The sequence below is a fragment of the Sebastes fasciatus genome, chromosome 3 (assembly GCF_043250625.1).
Source record: "Sebastes fasciatus isolate fSebFas1 chromosome 3, fSebFas1.pri, whole genome shotgun sequence".
NCBI classification, from domain to species: Eukaryota; Metazoa; Chordata; class Actinopteri; order Perciformes; family Sebastidae; genus Sebastes; species Sebastes fasciatus.
The window spans coordinates 26727861-26752484 of NC_133797.1; the positions used below are offsets into that span (position 1 = coordinate 26727861).

General features: G+C 39.1%; 2 protein-coding genes across 2 annotated transcripts; both read right to left on the reverse strand.

Moving 5' to 3' along the window:
* Positions 1–293: 293 nt before the first annotated feature.
* On the reverse strand, positions 294–7615 carry LOC141762747 (hydroperoxide isomerase ALOXE3-like). The gene is made up of 4 exons (XM_074626796.1): positions 7153–7615; positions 1175–1343; positions 630–837; positions 294–460 (listed from the first exon to the last, which is right to left on the reverse strand). Exons 1-4 carry the CDS (start codon positions 7212–7214, stop codon positions 294–296), a joined length of 606 nt encoding a protein of 201 aa, XP_074482897.1. The 5' UTR covers positions 7215–7615.
* A 6065-nt stretch (positions 7616–13680) lies between these two features.
* Positions 13681–21791, reverse strand: LOC141762753 (arachidonate 12-lipoxygenase, 12R-type-like). The gene is made up of 13 exons (XM_074626808.1): positions 21639–21791; positions 21051–21265; positions 20128–20241; positions 19913–20016; positions 18424–18578; positions 18126–18269; positions 17378–17581; positions 17083–17169; positions 16791–16960; positions 15170–15291; positions 14927–15027; positions 13968–14138; positions 13681–13752 (listed from the first exon to the last, which is right to left on the reverse strand). The coding sequence occupies exons 1-13, from the start codon at positions 21789–21791 to the stop codon at positions 13681–13683; spliced, it is 1812 nt and encodes a 603-aa protein (XP_074482909.1).
* Positions 21792–24624: the final 2833 nt, after the last annotated feature.

Genomic DNA, 24624 nt, shown 5'->3' on the forward strand with positions numbered 1-24624 from the left:
ATACTTGACACATATTTATGTAGTAAATATTGCAATTTTGTAAATGTAAATGTAAATCAGCTTTTATCACACATTGTATTGTACACAGCACAGCACACAGTGTGCGCCGCCCCCCCACAACATATGTTATAGTATACATTTTACAATACATTTTAATTAACCCTGGCAGGTGTAACAATGTCATATGGTGGTTAATTCAAAATGATATATCATGAATATATTCAACCAAAGAGGTTTGGATACATATTAGTTTTGAGGTGCATAAAGTTAAAGCGTGTATAAGCTCTGAGCTCTCACCGATAGTCTTCGTTCAGGGGATAGGTCGAGTTCATCATAACTGATCCACTACTCTGAGTTGAAAATGCAACCTCACCACTAAAACCTCCACCATAACCTCCACCACTAAAACCTCCACCATAACCTCCACCACTAAAATTAAGACCGTAACCCTCCAGATGACCTTGAAGAAAAAAACAAAACAGGGTTCAAAGTTGTTGATATATACAGTGTATTAGCATGAATTTACTCCAGCATCTTTATTGTCTAACTTGCAGAACTTGTCTTTCTTTTATGTGTTCTGAAGTCAGTGAACAACATACAGGCTGTCAGACGAGCTAATTACCACAAACCTCTTTCCTCTGTGAAGGAGACCAGCGCACAGTCAATGATCCATTGTAAGATGAGAAACTTGTCGGTCTCTCCCTCAGGGGATTTCACTACCACCTTGGTTGGAAACCATTTAGAGCCTTCTGGAAACTCTGGGAGAGGCTGTTTGTATAGCTGTATCTGCTGCAGCTTTCCAATGGAGGCAGGGCAGGACACGGTAAAACAAGACACCTGGAGTAACGACAGAAATGGTTTTAAAACATTTATACAAGAGATAAAGTCTATTTGATAACCAAGAGCTGTAACTTCTCAATAATTAGCATACAATACTGAATGTGGAAGGGTGGACAAAATAAAAATTGTGCAATAGGCGCAATATGTCCACTGCATAAAATAAAACATTTTTTACATCCCATTATGGGGATTTTTTGTTGCTTTGGTGACGTTTGTGCCAATATGAGTCTGAGTTGGCGAGGGTTTACATCAGCTTCTCTAATTTGACATATTTAGATTAAGTTGAGGAAACGTGTCATACATTTAAACATAGAGAGGGATATTTCAGACTTACTGCCCCTCTGATGAAGGGTGAATCTCCTTCGAGTTTCTTGTGTTCGCTGCTCCCGTCAAAGCCCACCAGCTTGATGAAGACATTGTCTGAAGTGCCGGCATCGTCGAGAAAGGAAGTTGATATGGTCACTTCATAATCCACCATTTTCACTCTGGAAAGTAGAAGAATCCTGGTGGGGAGAGAATAATAATAACCATTCTCAGCAGTTATTAGCATAACTGTCACTAGATGAGCCTGAGTGCAAAAAAACTTTAAAATACTGGTATCACAAAGAAAATGGCATTGGAAAAGATATTATAACAACTAATATTGAATTTGTCTTTTAAATTTCATAAAGCATCTCTCTTACCTGTTAATAAGACCAAGAAGTTCCTTTGATGAACTGCTCTTTTGTTAAAAGAAATCACCGTGGATTTCTCTTTTTATACATATTGTGTGGGAGTGTCAAGCCAGTGAAAATAGGCGGCTCTGGTGATGGTGTGCTGGACCTTTGCCAAATGACAGTAATGTGATTCAAATAGTGATGCCTTAAGGCAGTATTAGATCATTTGATAAAGACAAACCAGCTTTTCCACTTTTAAATGTGAGACATCCATCCATTATCTGTAACCGCTTATCCTATTCAGGGTCGCAGGGGGCTGGAGCCGATCCCAGCTGACATTGGGCGAAGGCAGGGTACACCCTGGACAGGTCTAATATAAACCTGAGACAGTCAACTCAATATTCAAACAATATTGTGTTTGCTGTGGCGTGGGTAATGGTTGCCTTAATTTAGTTTTCTTAGTTGTGTAAGTTGTTTTGGTGTTTAGCAATATGTCAATTGCCACTCTTATAATGTCCTTGTATAAAGAGAATATATGCCTTTTCACTTTATAAATGCTCTGACACAATTGTATGTTCATGCAAAAGCCAATAAACATTTTTTTTTTTTTTTAAATGTGTTAGTTGTGACTTTCAGCTGACAACAATAACCAGACTAAGGAATTCTCTCATGAAAAACAAAACAAATGTACCATGTAAAAGAGGAAACTTTTACATGTCTCTCAGACTGCAGGATGTGGTGGGGCAACCTGGTTGGATATGATGAGCCTAACTGACAGTTGCACAATCTGGCAGCACATACGTGATCATCCACCCTGAATCTGCTCAATGTTATTTTTAATTACCTGTAACTGGCGATACTCCATATCTCAGTTATGTAATCAGAACGTTTGTTGTTTTCCCAGGGTTGATCAAACAAGTTCCTGAGAAACATTGAACAATAATAGGGATACTTAGCACAGAAATGGTAAGGATAATCCACTACGCTGCAGATGTCAACAGCAACAGTTTTTGGCTTGCTAACCCTAACACTGACAGTAATATGACGCAAATAGTGATGCCTTAAGACAACATTAGATCATTTGATAAAGCCAAACCAGCTTTTCCAATGTTAAAAGTGAGACATCCATCCATTATCTGTAACCGCTTATCCTATTCAGGCTCGCAGGGGGCTGGAGCCGATCCCAGCTGACATTGGGCGAAGGCAGTGTACACCCTGGACAGGTCTAATATAAACATGAGACAGTCAACTAATAATATTAGTTCTGATAAAATGCTAAAACAAAACAAAAAAGCGATAACCCCTCCTGTTGCCTGACATTGCACTGGCAAGATTATACCAATGTGTGACAGCCCACAGAATACTGCAGTCATGTTTCTTTGTTTAGGCCATGGTTTGTAAAGTATTAAGTATTATTAGTTAACCAGACGTGCAGTATAATTGCTGGAAGTTCAATGTTTGCCATCCATCTAGTTGCCAGTAGTTATTATTCACATATTTTCAATAGCATGAACACTGATTTGACCCTCACATTTCACCTTAATGACTTTTAAGGTAAAACAAGTACAGGGAGTTTTTAACTGGTTATAAAACAGTCCAAATTTAAAACAGATGTCTCTATATGACCTACATAACTAAACAAGATCAGAAAGAAGTTTGGCTATTTCTATACAGTTATTCTTAATGCCTGGCACCGGGTCCAGTTTCGCTCGCAGTGAGTAGTACATTAGCCAGTTAAAAGGAAGCAGGATGGGACTTTTCTTTAGAGAACTTTATTTTTGATGTTATTTTTTGTGGTTATGGCTGATACGGGGCACGATCAGCAAAGAGAATAGGAAAAGAATAGGCCGAAGAACATGAGTCAACCTTGGTCATTCAACAGATGAAGAGAATTGCGGGATTTGAAAGGATTCAAAACCAATCCTGAATTGGCCCTCTTCCTCCAAAGCACCTTTCACACATGCAACCCTGAAATTATCTAGAGCAGTGGTTCTCAAACTTTTTTCACCAAGTACCACCTCAGAAAATATTTGGCTCTCCAAGTACCACCATTATGACCGATGTTAAAATACAGTAGCGGAGGCCTACCCTATATGGCACTTAAACTCTCACACAACTCTCATACTACGCAAGGGTTAGCCTCTCACACTAGGCCTGCACGATATGAGGAACATCTGTGATGTGCGATAACACTGTTCAATATTGCGATGACGATATGACTTGTGATAAATAAACAAATATTGAAGTGTGCATATTAGCTATACATATACATATACTGTATTTAAAATATAACTAGGCTAAATGTTGTTTCTAGAGCAGCAACAGTAATGTTTACAACATTAAAGTCACCATATTAACTCCTTAATATCTCACTGGAAACAAATCTAACATGTTAATAAAATAAATCATATTCCTGACATGAAAATACTAAGTGAACTTTATAAAGACTGAAGAACACAGACTTCAGTCAGTATCAGTCCGTCCTCCTTTCCTCTGTCCTCCTGTCCTCTCTCCTCTGTCCTCTCTCCTCTGTCCTCTGTCCTCCCTCTGGTGCAGCTAACATTAGGGCTGATAGAGGGAAGAGGAGCTGTTTGGTTTCAGCCAGCTGATGAGTTTACAAGTAAGATATGTGAGAAACTAACCTAACCAGTCCGACTACACAGCCTACTGCCAGCTTTAGTTTTAGCTGGTATAGCCAAGGGTTATGTTGCTCTGATACTTTATGAAGATAATAAATTAATAACACAGAGGTTGAAAGTGCATCACCGCTTCACGCCTTCCGTTCCTTCAAAATAAACTCCCCGGACACAAACACTGGATCACTGCTGACCAGGGAACTAAAGTCAGTCACAACTCAACTAAATAACTTAAACCTGTTTACAGTTCACTGTTAGCCGCCGAGCTAACGCGCTGTGCCTGCCTAAAGCGGCGGTGGATGACAGACTGCGGGCAGAGCAGATTGAAACGTTGCTTTCCTTTAACAGTTTCGTCATGTTTATGCTTGTTGAACAGGTGTAATGATAACATGTCTTGGCTTTACACTTGCAAAGTTTTATTGAACTAACAAGTAGTTGTAGCCGTCTCCACCGCGGCCTCTGATCAGCCATTCACAGACTGACTGAGCTCCGACACAGCGCAGCAGAGGAGAGGATGCAGCGTTAACCATCCCTAAATATAATGATTGTTCTGATTCATCGCGTTCCAGACAGCGTTTTGCGATGTGTTCATCGCGCATGTTCATATGATGACGAAGAAAATGAGATTTATGGGTCAGCCCTATTTCTTATTGATTTTTTAAAAATATTTCAGATTCCTCTGCGTACCACTACAGAGAGCTCGCGTACGTACCACAGTTTGAGATCCATTGATCTATGTAATGCTTAGAGACGTTTTACAAACTATTTCTTTAAAGTTTACAAATCCTTTGGTAACCATTAACAAATACTTAATATAGTATATACAATGTTATAATATGTGCTACAATAATCTGTCAATAAATAGTTTAGGAATATAATCAGAATGTAATTGTTATCCTCTCCTGTCAGCTATAAACAACTTATCTCATATTACACAAACTAATGATAAAATAACATAAATTATAACATTAATTAGTAAACGTTATTAATTATCATTTGGTTGTTTGTTAACAGTAAAATACTTATTAACTAAAGTTTAATTTATTAATGATGGTTATTATAAAGTGTTACCTGCAAATCTATTCATGAAGTTGTAATTTTTATATATTTTGTTTCCTACACATGTTTCTATCTGCATATTTTCCCTTAAAACATGTGATTATGTAGTCAATTAGACAATCTTAAGAATATTTCCTCCTCTCTTCCTTGAAATTTTAAACCATCTTCCAAAGTTACGGCCTTTTTAGTACAAAATTCTGTGTCCCTGGTACTGTCCATCCACATCTCACATTCTCAGATGTGACATCTCATAAACCTTCATTTGCTGTTGCCACAGTCTTCACTTTTACTCTTGTAGCACTTCACACTCTATATAAACTTTACCAGGCTTTAACTGAGAAAATCAGTTCTTACTCTATTTTAGCTTCTATCCTAGCTTTTATTTTTAGCTTGTTTTTATTTTCTAATCCTCAACGTTTTTATGATTTTATAACTGTTTTAATTATGTCTTAATGTTCTTTTGCACTTTGCCATGCCTTACTTTTGCTTTGTAAAAGCGCCGTTTGACACAATCAAGCTCCAGCAAGTTCCAGAGTTCCTGAGAAACACTGAACAATAATGTCAGAATGTTTTCTTAGGAAGAGAGGTGGTGCAGATAGATGTGGCCATGGATCAATGCCTCCACCCACTCGTGGAAGATATGTCACTGAAATATGTCATAGACTATAATTATGATTAACCTTTTATAACTGGAAAGCCGACAGAGAAATGCCTCTTTGAAAAGTAAACATACTCAGCCTAATTCTTGTCTGGAAGTAAGTTACCCCATGAAAGACATAATGCACTGTTGTGTTTATTGATCCATTGTAACACATTAGTTAGCCATGCTGTGTTCATTTCTAATCTGGTCTATGGAAGACTTTGAGTCTAATTATTGTTTTTATGTTTTATAGTGATAAATAATCCAGTGTCTCTTAAACTTTCTGTAATGTTGATATTCGGTTTACTCATTGCACGTTAAATGCAAAAACACTTTATAATAACCATCATTAATAAATGGTAAATGGACAGTTAATTAAACTTTAGTTAATAATTATTTTACTGTTATCAAACAATAAAATTATACTGATATTCACTAATTATTAGTAATACTATAATTTGTGTTATTTTAACAGTTTATTGTTGTACACATTATAACATTTTATATACTCTGTTAAGTATTTGTTACAGCTTACCAAATGATTTAAAATTACCATACGATACGATTTCCATGGTTCCGATACGATTCAGGACGATATTTAGCTCATCTAGAGCGATACGATACGATACGATTCAATGATTTGAAATCGATACAGTAACTTTTTTTGCCAAAAATTCAGTCAGTGTGACTGTGAAATAAGTATCTGATACTGGACAGTACAGGTTAGGATTCCTCAAAGTTTTTCTTGTAAGTGAATCAGGGATAAATTAATTATGGATATAAACAAGTAAACAATGATTAATGGCAAATACATACACCTTTTATTTGAAAATAATAAAAAGTGCAACTGCAGGACCTGCTGCTTCAGTTCTCAAGATACAAGGCAGTGCAATATTTAACAAAAAATATAATAAAGCAACTTCTATTCAAGTTATATGAACAGTGGTTTAACCTGCTGCTTCTGTACTCATTTTCAGTATAAACTGTAGATCAATAATACAGAGATCCAACAGCTGATAGTGATCAAACAGCTGATATTGATCAGACAGCTGATATTGATCAGACAGCTGATAGTGATCAGACAGCTGATAGTGATCAGACAGCTGATAGTGATCAAACAGTTTGGGACAGAATCATTCCTCTACAAACGCTGTTTAAATAATCTGCTGAGAGTAATCAAATAGTCCACCTACAGTGTTCATTTAGGGTCTTTTCATACATGAAAACATCTGGAAAAACATTTTAAAACTACGTTAGACTAACGTTAGTTGAATTTCTGTTTTGTTTTTTACTTTACTCCCGTCGTGATAATTCACCTCACCTCATCTGCTCTCCAGCTGGATACGTGAGGCTGATGCTGCGTTCACATACAGTAGATATCATGACGGGGAAAGGAAAGTCATTTTCTCTGAATGAAAAATCGACAGCGCACGGGGAAAGCACCTGTGGGTGAAGCCGCCCTCGTCTCCTGCAGACCGCTGCTCATCTCCCTCCAGCCGCTACCGGCTGAGAGAGGAGGAGTCATGGAAGCGCGCTCGCGCTGCAGAGGGCAGAGCTGACGCATGTCTGAAGAACCGGACTGACGGTTAACATTTCTTTACTAATACACGTGCTAAAAACACTTTCATATAAAGTTTGTCGTCCTTAAATACAAGGTGCAAATCCTTAATATTGACACAATCGATTTTTGCGTTTCAAATCGATTTTATATCGATATACGTCTCCCGTGAAGGACAACTAGCCGAGTACCGATCAATGTAGTTGTATCGTAGGAATATAAATCGATACATCGATATAGTAGATGAATCGTTACACCCCTACTACAAATCTATTCATGAAGTTGTTATTTTTATATATTTTGTGTCCTACACATGTTTCTATCTACATAGTTCTCCTTAAAACATGTGATTGTGTAGTCAATGAGACAATCTTACCGGAACATTTCCTCCTCTGTTCCTTGAAATTTTAAACCATCTTCCAAAGTTGTAGCCTTTTTAGTACAAAATTCTGTGTCCCTGGTACTGTCCATCCACATCTCACATTGTCAGATGTGACATCCCATAAACCTTCATTTGCTGTGGCCACAGTCTTCACTTTTACACTTGTAGCACTACAGGTCTGGAGGACTACAGAGAGAGGAGATGATAGTGGCATCATCAATGTGTGCAAAAACGTAAAATGTCACAGAAAGATGCATGTTTTTGGGGATAACATGGTGTAAATAAAGTACATATAGCATGTATTTTAGTTATATGTTACATGGAGCTGTAATTTTTACAAAAACATACAGACAACATACAAATTTACAGTCTCTATCACTCAAAACTCATGAACCTTTTTTGAAAAGGTTGAATGAAACCTTTTTCCTGTCTGTCTACAGTACCCATTTATCATATATCAGACTACATTGTGCTATCTAATAGGATAATATACAAAACTTACTTACAAAAGGATTACAGAAACTTCTGAAGACTGAAATGTATATTTCCCTCAGTCCACCATCCCAGCAGAGATTTACTTCATATAGTAGACCTACTAAAGTTTTTCAGCTGGGCCTGTGGCAGCTGTTGGATAATGTAAGAGCCTGTCCAAATGTAATAAAATGAGTTTATACCTATTTCATGAAGTTTGCTAATTGCTCGGGACTAGGACTGTGTTTGTTACTTTATAACAGATAGAACAGGCGACAGATGGATCTTTTTGCAGGTTTATTTGGAAAAAGTTAAAAAAGGTAACGTTACAAATACGAAATGTGCAAACATGCTTTAAAGACAGATGCGCTCACAGCCGGCGGTACCGTGAGGTGGTCGGCGGTGTGTTTCTGTTTCTGTGTACTGCCGACAGATGCCTCTCTCATTCAGCAGCCTTGTTATGTTCGTATACACTAGTTGTCCCTCATCGTCTCAGTCGCTAAATTAATTTATTCCTCACCGCTGACGACCGGCACCTCAAAGTCTCGCCACATATCCATGTTGTTCAAATTGCCCGTCGTTCACCTCCAATGTATCTGAAAACAATCCTGCTGCCATGGCACCGTTTGTTTACGGTGACCTGTGACAGTTGCGTCACGGACTGTGCGCCTCCATTTGTCCTGCCCCGGTGGTTAGCTACCCTGGTCCGTGCCGTTCACATTGAAATCAACCCTGGTCTGACCCACCTCTCGACCTGGGTCGCGAAGCCGAGTCGGTCAATGCGGGTTAACCCTTTCAAACACATAATCAGCCCTGGTTCAACCCTGGTTGAGCCCTCGGTGTGAAAGGGGTAAAAGAAACTCTTCACTTGATATACTCCGATATTGTAGTGTTAAACTGAACAAAAGAGCTTCTTTTGTTGGCAAAAACAATGTTGACTACAACCTATATAGGTTTTCTCTATATAAATATGGGGTCTGTTTTCCCAGTTTGTTAAGAGGATAAACGTTATACTCATTCCTGATTGAGGAAACTTTTGTGGTTTGGAGGGGTATCAATATTGTGTTTGCTGTGGCGTGGGTGATATGCTGCTGTACTGATTATTAGTGTTTTTTTGTTTGGTTGTTTTATTTCTTCATGGTTGTGTTAATTTAGTTTTCTTAGTTGTGTAAGTTGTTTTGGTGTTTAACAATGTGTCAATTGCCACTTTTATAATGTCCTTGTACTGTATAAAGGGAATATATGCCTTTTCACTTTATAAATGCTATGACACAATTGTATGTTCATGCAAAAGCCAATAAACAAAGTTTTTTTTTTTTTAAATGTGTTGGTTGTGATTTTCAGCTGACAACATAACCAGACTAAGGAATTCTCTCATGAAAAACAAAACAAATGTACCATGTTAAAGAGGAAACTTTTACATGTCTCTCAGACTGCAGGATGTGGTGGGGCAGCCTGGGTGGATATGATGAGCCTAACTGACTGTTGCAGAATCTGGCAGCACATAGGAGAAGTAGATCATCCACCCTGAATCTGCTCAATGTTATTTACTTACCTGTAACTGCCGATACTCCATATCTCAGTTATGTGAACAGAATGTTTGTTGTTTTCACACGGTTGATCAAACAAGTTCCTGAGAAATATTGAACAATGATAGGGATACTTGGCACAGAAATGGTAAAAATATAATTACCTGTAACTGGCGATACTCCATATCTCAGTTATGTGAACAGAACGTTTGTTGTTTTCCAACGGTTGTTCAAACAAGTTCCTGAGAAACATTGAATAGGGGTAATTGTTGACTACTTGGCACAGAAATGGTAAGGATAATTCACTAAGCTGCAGATGTCAACAGCAACCGTTTTGGGCTTGCCGGCTTTGGTCCTTTTGGTGGGCCGGGTCAACGACAACTCACAGAGGTTGAGTCACAAACAACCAGCAGTAGTGAACAGAACTTTGTCCTTTTCCAGTTTCCATGTGCGCTGCCAAATGGGTTCATTAAAGGTCCAGTGTTTAGGATTTAGGGGGATCTATTAGCAGAAATGGAATATAATATTCATAACTATGTTTTCTTTAGTGTATAATCACCTGAAACTAAGAATCGTGTTTTTGTTAGCTTAGAGTGAGTCCTTCATAGACCATCCGGCGATCTTCCACATCCATTGGGCCCATAGAGCAGGCGCAGTAGCGTTTCCTTTAACTCCGCCTCCCAGCCCTCGGTCTGGGTCTCATTCACATGAGATTTGGATTCAGCTATTAGTGCATTTTACAACTTTTAGGATTTACTGATTTAAATAAGGGCTATTAGAGTGTTCGTACTGGGAAGTTGATTTACCTAAAAAAAAATGATCCGCCGAGTTACAGACGTCTCTTTCCCCATGTAAGTCTATGGGAAAAAGTATTTTTGGGCCCAATGGCATCAAGTGACGGACACAGAAGTTGTAGTACCACCGTTTGGCCACTACGAAAATTTGCTTCACATCCTCCGATCGAGACTGGCCAATAGGGACGTGTCTTACATCTTTCAGCATAGGTCCCGTCCACGAGATTCAGCTTTTTGATTTGCAAACAAAAGTGTTTGATTCACATTAATACATTATTAATCACACATTTATTTTACTAGCTATAAAACATTTTTTGATTGCAGTGTGGAAAGTTTTGCTCTCAAACCTATTCTGATTGATTGCATAGTAAAGAAACAAGAGTCACTCCATATACTCTAGCTCACTTACTAAACCTGCTAAAGCCTCTGAAAGACAGCAAAGTCGGCCGAGAGCGCCGGCGCCCTCAGCGATTGGGAGAGATATTCCAATGTAAGGGATGGGGGACATAATCCACAGTCCTAATAATGAGTAATGGGCAAAGCAAACTAGATCCAAATTAAACTTCATATTTTCTGGATTTCTTACAATTAGTGTTGTGTGTTATTTTATGTGTGTGTCTGTGGCCCGTGATAGTTTAGGAATATAATCAGAATGTAATTGTTATCCTCTCCTGTCAGCTATAAACAAATTATCTCATATTACACAAACTAATGATAAAATAACATTAATTATAACATTAATTATCATATCGTTGTTTGTTAACAGTAAAATAAGTATTGACTAAAGTTTCATTTATTAATAATGGTTATTATAAAGTGTTACCTGCAAATCTATTCATGAAGTTGTCATTTTTATATATTTTGTGTCCTACTCATGTTTCTATCTGCATATTTCGCCTTAAAACATGTGATTGTGTAGCCAATGAGACAATCTTCCCAGAACATTTCCTCCTCTTTTCCTTGAAATTTTAAACCATCTTCCAAAGTTGCAGCCTTTTTAGGCCAAAATCATGTGTCCCTGGTACTGTCCATCCACATCTCACATTGTCAGATGTGACATCCCATAAACCTTCATTTGCTGTGGCCACAGTCTTCACTTTTACTCTTGTAGCACTTCACACTCTATATAAACTTTACCAGGCTTTAACTGAGAAAATCAGTTGTGTGAAAAAAATTCACCAACAAAGATTTAATGGGGCGCTGCCTTAGCTCACCTGATGGAGCGGCGCCCCCTGTACAAAGGTTGAGTTCTTACTGCAGCGGCCCAGGGTCGACCCAGACTGTGGCTCTTTGCTGCATGTCAACCCCTCTCTCCCCCTTTCATAACTGTCTCTCTTTCACCATCAGTAAAATGGTGGTCTTAAAACAATTGTCTTAAAAAAAAAGGTTCAATTGGCTTATCTGTAACTTGTCATACTGCACGACTTTGCTTTGTAAAAGCGCCGCTGGACACAATCAAGCTTGTTCACACAAGTTCCAGAGTTCCTGAGAAACACTGAGCAATAATGTCTGAATGTTTTCTGAGGAAGAGAGGGGACGCAGATAGATGTGGCCATGGATCAATGCCTCCACCCACTCGTGGAAGATTTGTCACTGAAATATGTCATAGACTTTAATTACGATTGACCTTTTATAACTGTCAATAAATAGTTTTGGGGTTAGGGTTATCTGACCCATGTCCAACCCTTCTTTTGTCAATTCAAACCAAGCCAGTCAACCTGGGTTGAACCCTTGTCAGGACAATTCAGATACGACCTGGGTCACAATTTAACTGGCGATACTGAATATCCCAGTTACGTGAACAAAACGTTTGTTGTTTTCCAACGGTTGTTCAAACAAGTTCCTGAGAAACATTGAATAGGCATAATTGTTGACTACTTGGCACAGAAATGGTAAGGATAATCCACTACGCTGCAAATGTCAACAGTAACAGTTTTGGGCTTGCTGGCTTTGGTCCTTTTGGTGGGCCGGGTCAACGACAGCTCACAGAGGTCGATTAAGTCTATGTTAACTAAATCTCCTCTGTATGAATGACATATTTAACACTGTCCTTTTAACCAGTTTGTCCCATAAGTCAAGAATAGAAGTACATTATGTATTAACATAAAAACAGTATTACAGCTCAGAGAGCATCAGACGACCAGCAACAGCGACCAGAACTTGGTCCTTTTCCAGTTTCCACGTGCGCTGCCAAATGCGTTCATTAAAGGGACTGTTTGTAACTTCTTACACGTATAAATCATCAGTCGGTGTCCCATGCGCGCTCACGTGTGGCTACGCTGTTCAGACAAGACTCCAACACAAACTACACGGAAGCACCAAAACCGCAAAGTTATATCTAGTGAAGCCCGTCTTGCAAAACAGTGTTGGCCGCAGTCGGAGGACGCGGGGGAGACCGTAGTCTTGGTCTCCAGGGCCGGAGTCTCTGCTGTACTATGCTCCTCTGCCTGCTTACCTTCACTCACACACCGCGCTCGTTCTCACTCGCTATCTCGCTACACCTCGCGTGCATGCGCGCACACTACACACGGTAGAAGAGTTCGTTTAGCTCTGAGAAAATCTAGTGAATGTACAGTGGACGTTTGTGCAGAAATAAATGCTGCACACTTGTTAGCAACCGCCTTTTTAAAGACTTTTCAAAATTCATGAGTGGGATATTTACTGACATATTTTATATTGTGGAACAAAACGTTAAAATCTCTTAAGCTTGTTTTAATCACAGACCTTATTTCAGTCACCTAAACAAAAACGCATTCAAAAAACCCATTGACTTTGAGACGAGGGAACCGCTAAAATGCTAACTGATTTCCGTGTTTTAGGACTCATTCCTGCGGCACTACTGAAAAGTAGGGCTGATCTCGACAACTGTTGACCTACTGTTGCTAAAGGGTGTCTCTGTGCGTCGGTTTCCGATGCTGAAGGGCACTTACCAAGTGACAAGTTGGGAGTGAGAACCGGTCGGGTAAGCAGCACAGTCCTGCATGGAGCTAACAGCTAATGTTACCTAGCTCTCGTTCTGACGATTTCAACACAGATTTGTTGCTCGCAATGTAGCATTATCAGGGAAAAAATAGAGTGCGTCCCATGGACGAGTCGATAGTGAGTTTACTGCGTCTCAAACACATTTTCTATCGTCCCCGGGACAATGGGACGCCATGAGTCTCGAGCCCTGACAGTACCTGTGGTACTGTAGAAAAATGAGTACTGTCACGTTTTCAGATTATTGGCATCAGTTTGGTACCAAAATATTGGTTCTTGTGAAATCCCTAGTTGTAGGAAGTGGATTTCTTCAGTGGGTCAAAGAGGGTATTTGTGTTCTAATGACATATTTACCAACTTTACACAACTTGAACATAAATGGGATTTATGTAATTTAATTTTCATGAAGTTATGGGCACTTACGGCATATTTGGATGGCTGGCTAAGTAGCCACATGGTAGCCATTCCTTTAGCTGTCGTGCCCTGGTCAGGCAATGTCTGCAGCATCGTGTCCTCACTTGTTGTCCCCTTTCTGGTTGGTGGAGCACATCGCAGGGTGGTGGGAGTGTTGGGCATCCAGCCACCATAGTCATACTGCAACGAATGAATGATTGACAGATAACTGATTAATACTCTTTGAAGCCATGCCATGTTGTACTGTTGTTCAGTAGGTCCGCTACTTTGGTCCACACTGAAATATTTCAATGACTATTGGATATATTGCCATGACATTTGGATTGGAACAAATGGAACAAAATTGTAGGCATTCATGGTCCCCAGAAGATAAATTTTTTAATCCCCTGACTTTTCCTCTAGCGCCACCATGAGGTTAACATTCTTGGTTTCAGAAAAATGTCTCGACAACTTTCAGCTGGATTGCCATTAAATTTGGTTCAGACATTCATGTTGACCTCAGGGTGATAACGTTGGTGATCCTCTGACTTTTCATCCAGCGACATTATTGGATCAAATTCTTATTTGTCCAATACTTTGGTTTATGACCAAATACCTTAAAAACTAATGACATTCCCATCAGCCTCCGCTGTACTTTGTGTTTGGTGCTAATTAGGAAATGCTTGCACATGCGTGCATGTTAACAGGGAATACTAAGACTGTGATCGTAGTAAATATTATACTTGCTAAAAGTCAGTATGTTAGCATTGTCATTGTGAGTGTGTTAGCATTTGTTGCATTTAGCAGCCTCACAGACCTGCGAGCATGGCTGTAGAGACTTGTTTATGTTAACGATAACAATCTTCAAAGTCAAAGGTCACTTTTTTGGCCAGAATTCATCCATCTCTCTCCAGTCCAGAGAAAATGCAAAACCTCATGAATCCATTCCACAAAAATAGCAACATTATAATTGAATTAAAAGGCATCACCTGTCCAGAGTTCACAGCCGAGTGCTGCGCTGAGCAAGTGAAGGTCACCATGGTGACAAACTTGACCAAGTCTTTCACGGTGGTGAAGCTCTGAGGAATTCCTGAGAATTAGAGGGAATAAACTGCATTACTTAAAGACATCTAGAAATTAAAATCTGACTTATGTTTGCATTATGATAATATAATTGTACATAAAAGTGCTCATTTATCATCATAAAGATTGAGCTTTTCTTTAAAACTCACCTGTGCCTGCTTGGGAAAGGAATCCATGTTCAAAAATGTCCGAAATCCACTTCTGCAGTGATTCGTCTTTCTGGACCATAGCGTCATTTTTGTAGTGGAATCTGAGCACTCCCTGCACAAACCTTTGAGAAATGAGAATAAGTTGTGTAAAATACATTCCTTGTTGAATTATACAATTGTTTTCTTCACACTGTAGTAGTGAGACACTGTTGTGTTAGACAATTGAATGGCCATCTCTTTAGAATGATCAGTTCTGTTCTTTTGAGGAATATGGTGCAATATTAGACAGGCATTGCGTGTTAGCTCGGCAGCTAACAGCGAACTGTAAACAGGTTTAAGTTATTTAGTTGAGTTCTGAATGATTTTAGTTCCCTAGTAAGCAGTGATCCAGTGTAGGTTTCCGTGGAGTTTATTGTGAAGGAATGGAAGGTGTGAAGCGGTGATGCACTTTCAACCTCTGTGTTATTAATTTATTATCTTCATAAAGTATCGAAGCAACGTAACCCTTGGCTATACCAGCTAAAACTAAAGCTGGCAGTAGGCTGTGTAGTCTCACTGGTTAGGTTAGTTTGTCACATATCTTACTTGTAAACTCATCAGCTGGCTAAAACCAAACAGTCCGTCTTCCCTCTATCAGCCCTAATGTTACCTGCAGCAGAAGGAGGAGGACAGAGGACAGGAGGACGGGAGGAAGGACTGATACTGACTGAAGTCTGTGTTCTTCAGTCTTTATAAAGTTCATTTAGTATTTTCATGTCAGGAATATGATTTATTTTATTAACATGTTAGATTTGTTTCCAGTGAGATATTAAGGAGTTTATGTGGTGGCTTTGCTGTTGTAAACATTACTGTTGCTGCTCTAGAAACAACATTTAGCCTGGTTATATTTTAAATACAGTATATGTATATGTATAGCTAATATGCACACTTCAATATTTGTTTATTTATCGCAAGTCATATCGTCATCGCAATATTGAACAGTGTTATCGCACATCGCAGATGTTCCTCATATCGTGCAGGCCTAGTGTGAGAGGCTGCCCCTTAAGTAGTATGAGAGTTGTGTCGAAGAGTTTAAGTGCCAGTTCTAGTGCTACCCCCTTTGTACAGCATGGCTGACAAAAGTCAACAATAAGTAATATTCTTATTAGAAATAAATTTGCCTCCTGCGTGAACTGTGCATTGCTGAATAGGGTAGGCCTACGCTACTGTATTTTAACATCGGCCATAATGGTGGTACTTGGAGAGCCAAATATTTTCTGAGGTGGTACTTGGTGAAAAAAGTTTGAGAACCACTTACCTATACTACCTGTAGATGATATCCCAAAGTTTGACTTGCTTCAAAGTTAAAATATATGCCTATACCAGCATCTCTAAATTTCACAAATCAAATTAACACATTTTATCTCTTTGTTTAAGCAATACACAAAAAGAAATGTAAAAATAACAATTTGTAGTTTTACGAGGGGGGTTACATGCTGCAACTATTTCTTGGTAAACAGTGGCCATGATGAAATAAATCCTTTATGAGAAAACCAACTGTGTTACAAGAGAAAAAAAAGCTAGCTGGTAGAGAGGGCAGGATTTGGGCTCTTATTTTCCAGTACCAGGATACCTGTACTACCTGTGGATGATATCCCAGAGCTGGCGTCCATCATCCATGTAGTAGAAGTTCGGCACATCCTCCAGCCCTCGCTCAGCAATGTCCTCTGGTATGCAGAGGGAGCTGTAGGTCAGTGAGGCCGTTGATCTCTCCAGGAATTCCTTCATACCATTTCCACCTGCAGCTGCAATCTAAGGAACAGTCAAATATGTAAGGAATATAGTTAGAGACAGATACTGTACATGATATTGAAAAAACAAACTTGTTTAATTGTTTAGGTAATGGTTTAGTGAGTGTGTTGGTGTTTTTGTACCTGATCGAGAATTCCCTCCTCCGATATTAGACGACCTCGAGCCAAGTAGTTGATCTGCAGCGTGTAGCGAGTGTGATGTACGAGGAGCTGAGGGAAAGAGGGAACTCTGTTAGTGACACTATTACATGTTAACAAAATCAGAAAGCTTGACACTTCTATACCATTCAGCAGTGTGAAATACTTGAAAATATATACACATTAAAACATTATGATTCATCAACTTTGGAAGATACAAAAATCAGCAAGTTGAAAAAACTACAACTACAGTTAGTTCAGTATTCTCCCTTTCAGTTACCTCGTGCAGTGGATGCTCCTCCGACAAGTTGCGCAGCAGTGACACTGTAAAGACTTCAGCCAGCAGATGAGTGCGCAGCAGGTGAACATTGAGTTCATGCTCGTGGAAATCTGCTCCTCTCACAAAAATCTTGGCCATCAACCAGTCGTACTCAGAATCAGTAGGATAGAAGATGGGGTTGTCACCTGCTGGAGTCTGTTTCAGCTGCAGGAGAAGGAAGGAGGATGTGGTTCATTCAATCCATTCAATTCATTACCAGTACTGGTCAGTTATGTTGTTTTATGTTTGACTATTTACTATAGCTTTCATCTGCTTTTTAGTTTGATACTCTGAAGTGGAAATTCATATTTTCATTGAATCCCAGGTGAGAACACAGGGTCACCTTGAGAACAGAAGCTTTACTTCCCTCAGTCTTACAAACATCAATAGTTGTATGTCATGTAAATTAAGTTGACTTGACTTATTTGCGTCAGACTCAACTGTCAGCCTGTTAAACTTGGATATGGCTATTGGAGGAACCTTTTTACATGACTCGGGCAGCAAGAAATGAACTGCCTTTCCTAGCAGAGAGGATTCATAGCTGCCATAGATACTATTCATGGTAGCTGCTACTTGCAAATACACTTTCAGTAAGTTGGTTGCTTCCTGTCGCAGGGGAACCTACATCTTACGATTTGAATGATAGTTGTCTAAATAAATACTCAAACTTAAAACGTCACTATTAGCTATATTTGAGTGCTAATCTCACCTGAATAGCAATCGGCATCAGCTTATTGTCAGGTGTTTTGTGGAGCAGGACCAGGGGAGCCATCAAGTACTGCTCCTTCCCATGGATGGTGTTTGGTGTCAGTCCATCCAAACTCTTGTAGTCACACAGGAATATGTTGCCTTCCTGTGAGGATGAGAAATGATTTGACACACATGCATAAAGTTTGGATATTACATACTGTGTACTAAGTGAACATGTAAGTGCAACATGCAATTCTAAATTAACATGTCATGGGGAAAAACATGAATCTGAAATCAATCAAGGTCAAGGCAATCACCTTCATTTCATCTGTCAAGCTGAGGGAGACCGCTTTGTCAGTCACAGGAAAGTTCCTGGGCAGAGCTGAGCAACGCCGGATCAACATGGGATTGACACCATTTAGAAACTGTTCGCCAAAAAAAGCGTCCTCCTTCCAATGTTTCTGGACGTAGTCTGGAGAAAGAACAGAGTTGAACTTCATTGAGTTTCAAACTTTGGGCTACTCTGGAAAATGAGAAACAAGAACAGGATTGTTAAGGGACATATCAGGGGTATAGATGAGTGTTGTGGTGTGTATGTTGTGTTGAGTAATGCAGTGAGGCAAGGCAAGTTTATTTATATAGCACATTTCAGCAACAAGGCAATTCAAAGCGCATAGTTACATAAAACATTAAAAGCATCGAGAAAACTCATTATAAAAAATCAAATTTGTGACCTAAACAATTTGCTAAGCAGCAAACTGTGGGTTCCTCACTAAATCGGTGACCATCATGTCATTCCTTTCATCAGCAGATCATCCATGCTTTTATCTCCCCTAGATTTGACAATTGCAACACACTTTATTCTGGTCAGGGTTAATATCTTAAACTAAAACTGAAACTAAAATGAAAATAAGCACTGACATTTTTTTTAGTAAACTGAAAATAAATGTAATCCTTTAAGAAAAACTAAGACTAAACTTAAATGATATTGCCTGGTTAAAAAATGAATACAAATAAAATAAAAATGTATGTAAATATTTTTTAGTTTTAGATTTTTAGCTATAATATATCACTACCAAAAAAAGGAGACAGCATTTATTTCCGTCAACTCTCGTGATATTGAACCACTGAAATTCATCGGACTTGACATTCTAGGGGATGACGCTATGCTGCAATTACATCACAATTAATCCTAGTCTAGTCTTGTAAAATTGAATAACAGGAACGTGATGTCATTTAACCAAGCTATTCAGCTCAGGTCCAATCTGAACCAACTGGGGTCAAGATGAAATTGCAGATGATCAAAGTTTTCTACTGAGTGTGGTAGTGAAAGAGTACTCAATTTGATTCCCAAATGAAAATATTTAAACATTGTGGCCATTCCTTCAAAGTTCTCCAACCATGAATGTATAAGTAGCTACATACTTCGGAGACATTATTGGCCCTAACAAAAACAAACTAAAACTACTGTAAAATGAAAACTAAATAAATAAAACTAAAATTAAACCTTTTCTGAAAAACTGAAACTAAACTAAAACTACACTCTGAAAACTAACTTAAATTAAAACTAAATTGAAAAGTGTAAACTAAAATAAAAAACTAATTTAAAATTTAAAACTATTATAACCTTAAGACTGAAACTTATACAAAACATATATTTATATATTTAATATTTGTTTTTATTGTAAAGCCCTTTGTAACTTTGTTTTAAAATGTGTTATATAAATAAAAGTTTTTTATTATTATTATTATTATTATTATTTGTATGCATACAGTGTGAAGTATTCTATTAAATTATGATAGTACCTGATATGTCAGGGTATTCGCCCCAGAACACCCCCTTGATCTCGTCAATATCAGTCCAGCTCTCCTTGGAATCAGAGAGTAACTTCACACCTAGCGAAGCCACACTAGAAAGTAAAAGCAGAGAGTAATTTTACATTTTATGATGCCTTAAAGCGCTTTGATAGGCAGGTACATAGTTACATAGAGAGATATCTTACAGAATTTGAGGAACTCACGTCTCGGCTAAATTTATGGCAAACTGTAAGTCTCTCCGTGGCTCCCAAAGTGGCAGAGACAAATAGCTATCAACCTTCAAGTGGTGGGGTATTCCCTCTCCATACACTTCCCAGCTGGTAAAAACAGAGAAGAGCAGAGTGGTGAGGAACTTTGGACAGTCTAGATCCCTGTGTATCTGCAGTTTTAATTTAGAGAATGCAAGCATACTTGACACATATTTATGTAGACAATATTGCAATTTCGTAAATGTAAATGTAAATCAGCTTTTATCACACATTGTATTGTACACAGCACAGCACACAGTGAAATGTAGTCTCTGCATTTAATACATCCTAGTATATTAGCTTGGGGGGTCTGTGCCTTGCTCAAGGGTACCTCGGCAGTGCCCAGGAGGCGAACTAGCACTTCTGCAGCCACCAGTCTACACTCCGTACTTGGTCTTATGCCAGGACTTGAACCGGCTCCGGTTCCCAAGCCAAGTCCCTACGGACTGAGCTACTGCCGCCACCACAACATATGTTATAGTATACATTTTACAATACATTTTAATAAACCCTGGCAGGTGTAACAATGTCATATGGTGGTTAATTTAAAATGATATATCATGAATATATTCAACCAAAGAGGTTTGGATACATGTTAGTTTTGGGGTGCATAAGGTTAAAGTGTGTATAAGCTCTGAGCTCTCACCTATAGGCGTCATTAGTCGAGAAAGGCCAGAAATGAAAGGTACCAGATAGTTTCGTATACTCTATATGAACTTGAAGAAAAAAACAAAACAAGGTTTAAAATTGTTGATATATACAGTGTATTAGCATGAATTTACTCCAGCATCTTTATTGTCTAACTTGCAGACCTTGTCTTTCTTTTATGTGTTCTGAAGTCAGTGAACAACATACAGGCTGTCAGACAAGCTAATTACCACAAACCTCTTTCCTCTGTGAAGCAGTACACCTCAGAGTCATCGATCCATTTGTAGATGGGAAACTTGTAGGTCTCTCCCTCAGGGGATTTCACTACCACCTTGGTTGGAAACCATTTAGAGTCTTCTGGGAACTCTTTGAGAGGCTGTTTCTTTAGCTTTATCTGGAACAGATTTCCAATGGAGTCCTTGCAGGACACTTTAAAACGAGACACCTGGAGTAACGACAGAAATGGTTTTAAAACATTTTTACAAGAGATAAAGTGTATTTGATAACTAAGAGCTGTAACTTCTCAATAATTAGCATACAATACTGAATGTGGAAGGGTGGACAAAATAAAAATTGTGCAATATGCGCAATATGTCCACTGCATAAATTTTTTACAGCCCATTATGGGGATTTTTTGTTGCTTTGGTGACATTTGTGAACATAGGTTGAAGACCTGCAGAGCAGCACTTATCCCTTTGCTGCCTATATGAGTCTGAGTTGGCGAGGGTTTACATCAGCTTCTCTAATTTGATATATTTAGATCAAGTTGAGGAAACGTGTCATACATTTAAACATAGAGAGGGATATTTCAGACTTACTGCCCCTCTGGTGAAGGGTGAATCTCCTTCGAGGCCGATGAGTTTCGTGTGTTCGCTGCTCCCGTCAAAGCCCAACAGCTTAATGAAGACATTGTCTGAAGTGCCGGCATCGTCGAGAAAGGAAGTTGATATGGTCACTTCATGATCCACCATTTTCACTCTGGAAAGTAGAAGAATTCTGGTGGGGAGAGAATAATAATAACTATTCACAGCAGTTATTAGGATAACTCACTAGATGAGCCTGAGTGCAAAAAAACTTTAAAATACTGGTATCACAAAGAAAATGGCATTGGAAAAGATATTATAACAACTAACATTAAATTTGTCTTTTAAATTTCGTAAAGCATCTCTCTTACCTGTTAATAAGACCAAGAAGTTCCTTTGATGAACTGCTCTTTTGTTAAAAGAAATCACCGTGGATTTCTCTTTTTATACATATTGTTTGGAAGTGTCAAGCCAGTGAAAATAGGCGGCTATGGTGATGGTGTGCTGAACCTTTGCCAAATGACAGTAATGTGACGCAAATAGTGATGCCTTAAGGCAGTATTAGATCATTTGATAATGACAAACCAGCTTTTCCACTTTTAAATGTGAGACATCCATCCATTATCTGTAACCGCTTATCCTATTCAGGGTCGCAGGGGGCTGGAGCCGATCCCAGCTGACATTGGGCGAAGGCAGTGGACACCCTGGACAGATCTAATATTAACATGAGACAGTCAACGCAATATTCAATCAATATTGTGTTTGCTGTGGCGTGGGTGATATGTTGCTGTACTCTTTATTAGTGTTTTTTGGTTTGGTTGTTTTATTTCTTTATGGTTGCCTTAATTTAGTTTTCTTAGTTGTGCAAGTTGTTTTCGTGTTTAGCAATATGTCAATTGCCACTTTTATAATGTCCTTGTATAAAGGGAATATATGCCTTTTCACTTTATAAATGCTCTGACACAATTGTATGTTCATGCAAAAGCCAATAAACTTTTTTTTTTTTTTTTAAATGTGTTGGTTGTGACTTTCAGCTGACAACAATAATCAGACTAAGGAATTCTCTCATGAAAAACAAAACAAATATACCATGTAAAAGAGGAAACTTTTACATGTCTCTCAGACTGCAGGATGTGGTGGGGCAGCCTGGGTGGATATGATGAGCCTAACTGAATGTTGCACAATCTGGCAGCACATAACTGATCATCCACCCTGAATCTGCTCACTGTAATTAACTTACCTGTAACTGGCGATACTCCATATCTCAGTTATGTGAACAGAATGTTTGTTGTTTTCCCACGGTTGATCAAACAAGTTCCTGAGAAACATTTAATAATAATTGGGATAATTGTTGACTACTTGCCACAGAAATGGTAAGAATAATCCACTACGCTGCAGATGTCAACAGCAACGGTTTTGGGCTTGCCGGCTTTGGTCCTTTTGGTGGGCCGGGTCAACGACAGCTCACAGAGGTTGAGCCACAGACGACCAGCAGCAGTGACAGAACTGGGTCCTTTTTCAGTTTCTACGTGTGCTGCCAAATGGGTTCATCAAGGGTCCAGTGTTTAGGATTTAGGGGGATCTATCAGCAGGAATTGAATAGAATATTCATTACTATGTTTTCTTTAGTGTATAATCACCTGAAACTAAGAATCGTTGTGTTTTCGTTAGCTTAGAATGAGTCCTTCATATCTACATAGGGAGCAGGTCCTCTTCACGGAGTCTACTATGTTGCTCTGCCATGTTTCTGCCCAGAATGGACAAGCCAAACACTGGCTCTAGAGATAGCCTTTCACGTTTTTACGTTACCTGAAGGCCACCGTAGTTCTCCGGCACGCTTGGAAAAGTGAGGGGTGAGCAGAAGGGTAGTCAGTTGGTTGCAATCTGCAACCACACTTCTGGATGCCACTAAATCCTACACACTGTATTTTTAACCCATTACAACATCACAGATCGTTAAACAAAAACAATCTACATGCACCAGCTCAAACATAACGTTCATGCTATTAAAACGGAAGTTGTGTGTACCTGCATATTGATCATGGATGTATTAAGAGAACTGGATACAGCGTTGGAGGTGGGCTCCCGTTCATTCCTATGAGAGTTGCTCAGTGGCGCATGAAGCCAAAATGGCTCAATTGGCGAGTGATAAAGTACCCGGATCATCCGGCGATCTTGCGCATGCATTTGGCCCATAGAGCGGGCGCAGTACCGTTTCCTTTAACTCCGGCTCCCAGCGCTCGGTCTGGGTCTCATTCACATGAGATTCTAGATTCAGCTATTAGTGCATTTTACAACTTTTAGGACCTACTGATTTAAATAAGGGCTATTAGAGTGTTCGTAGTGGGAAGTTGATTTACCTAAAAAAAAAATTACAGATACAGATGTCTCTTTCCTAATGTAAGTCTATGGGAAAAAGTATTTTTGGGCCCAATGGCATCACGTGATGGACACGGAAGTTGTAATACCACCGTTTGCCCACCTGAAAATTTGCTTCAAAGCCTGGCGCTCTTCCTGTGGGCTTGGTATTGATGTTCTGTCTTCTCCACACGTTTCCATGGACTTCAAAAGTCCCTCCCTCTCATTTACTAACAGTGGATGATGCCAAGCTGTCACTCCCATCGAGACTGGCCAATAGGGACGTGTCTTACATCTTTCTGCGTAGGTCCCGCCCACGAGATTTAGCTTTTGGATTTGCAAACAAAAGTGTTTGGTTCACATTACAGTGGCAGTGGGCAGTATATTTTTGGCACCATTGGGCAAAAATTCCATAATAACCTTTCAGCATATTGTAATTCAAGTGCTCTGATAGATAACTAGACATCTACACCTCCTCATGGCTCTGTTTTCAGGCTTTAAAAAATCTAGCCCATGACGAAAGACTTTGAACAATCACAGGTCATTTCAGTGAGAGAGCGTTCCTATTGGCTGTGCTCCATTCATCTGACCGGTACTTAGCATTTGCAGAGATTTCAACACGGCTGCTGCGTCACAAACTTTC

Bases quoted from the DNA above. Each gene is read 5' to 3' on its own strand.
- LOC141762747 (XM_074626796.1), bottom strand. From the start codon at position 7,214: ATGATATCTACTGTATGTGAACGCAGCATCAGCCTCACGTATCCAGCT. The intron at 1,344-7,152 runs GTGAGGTGAATT...TCTCCCCACCAG, and splicing joins CCAGCTGGAGAGCAGATGAG to GATTCTTCTACTTTCCAGAG. The intron at 838-1,174 runs GTAAGTCTGAAA...TCGTTACTCCAG, and splicing joins CACCCTTCATCAGAGGGGCA to GTGTCTTGTTTTACCGTGTC.
- LOC141762753 (XM_074626808.1), bottom strand. From the start codon at position 21,791: ATGGTGGATCATGAAGTGACCATATCAACTTCCTTTCTCGACGATGCC. The intron at 15,028-15,169 runs GTGAGTTTTAAA...TCTAATTCTCAG, and splicing joins CCTTTCCCAAGCAGGCACAG to GAATTCCTCAGAGCTTCACC. The intron at 13,753-13,967 runs GTAAGTGCCCAT...ATTTTTCTACAG, and splicing joins GCCAGCCATCCAAATATGCC to TACCACAGGTACTGTCAGGG.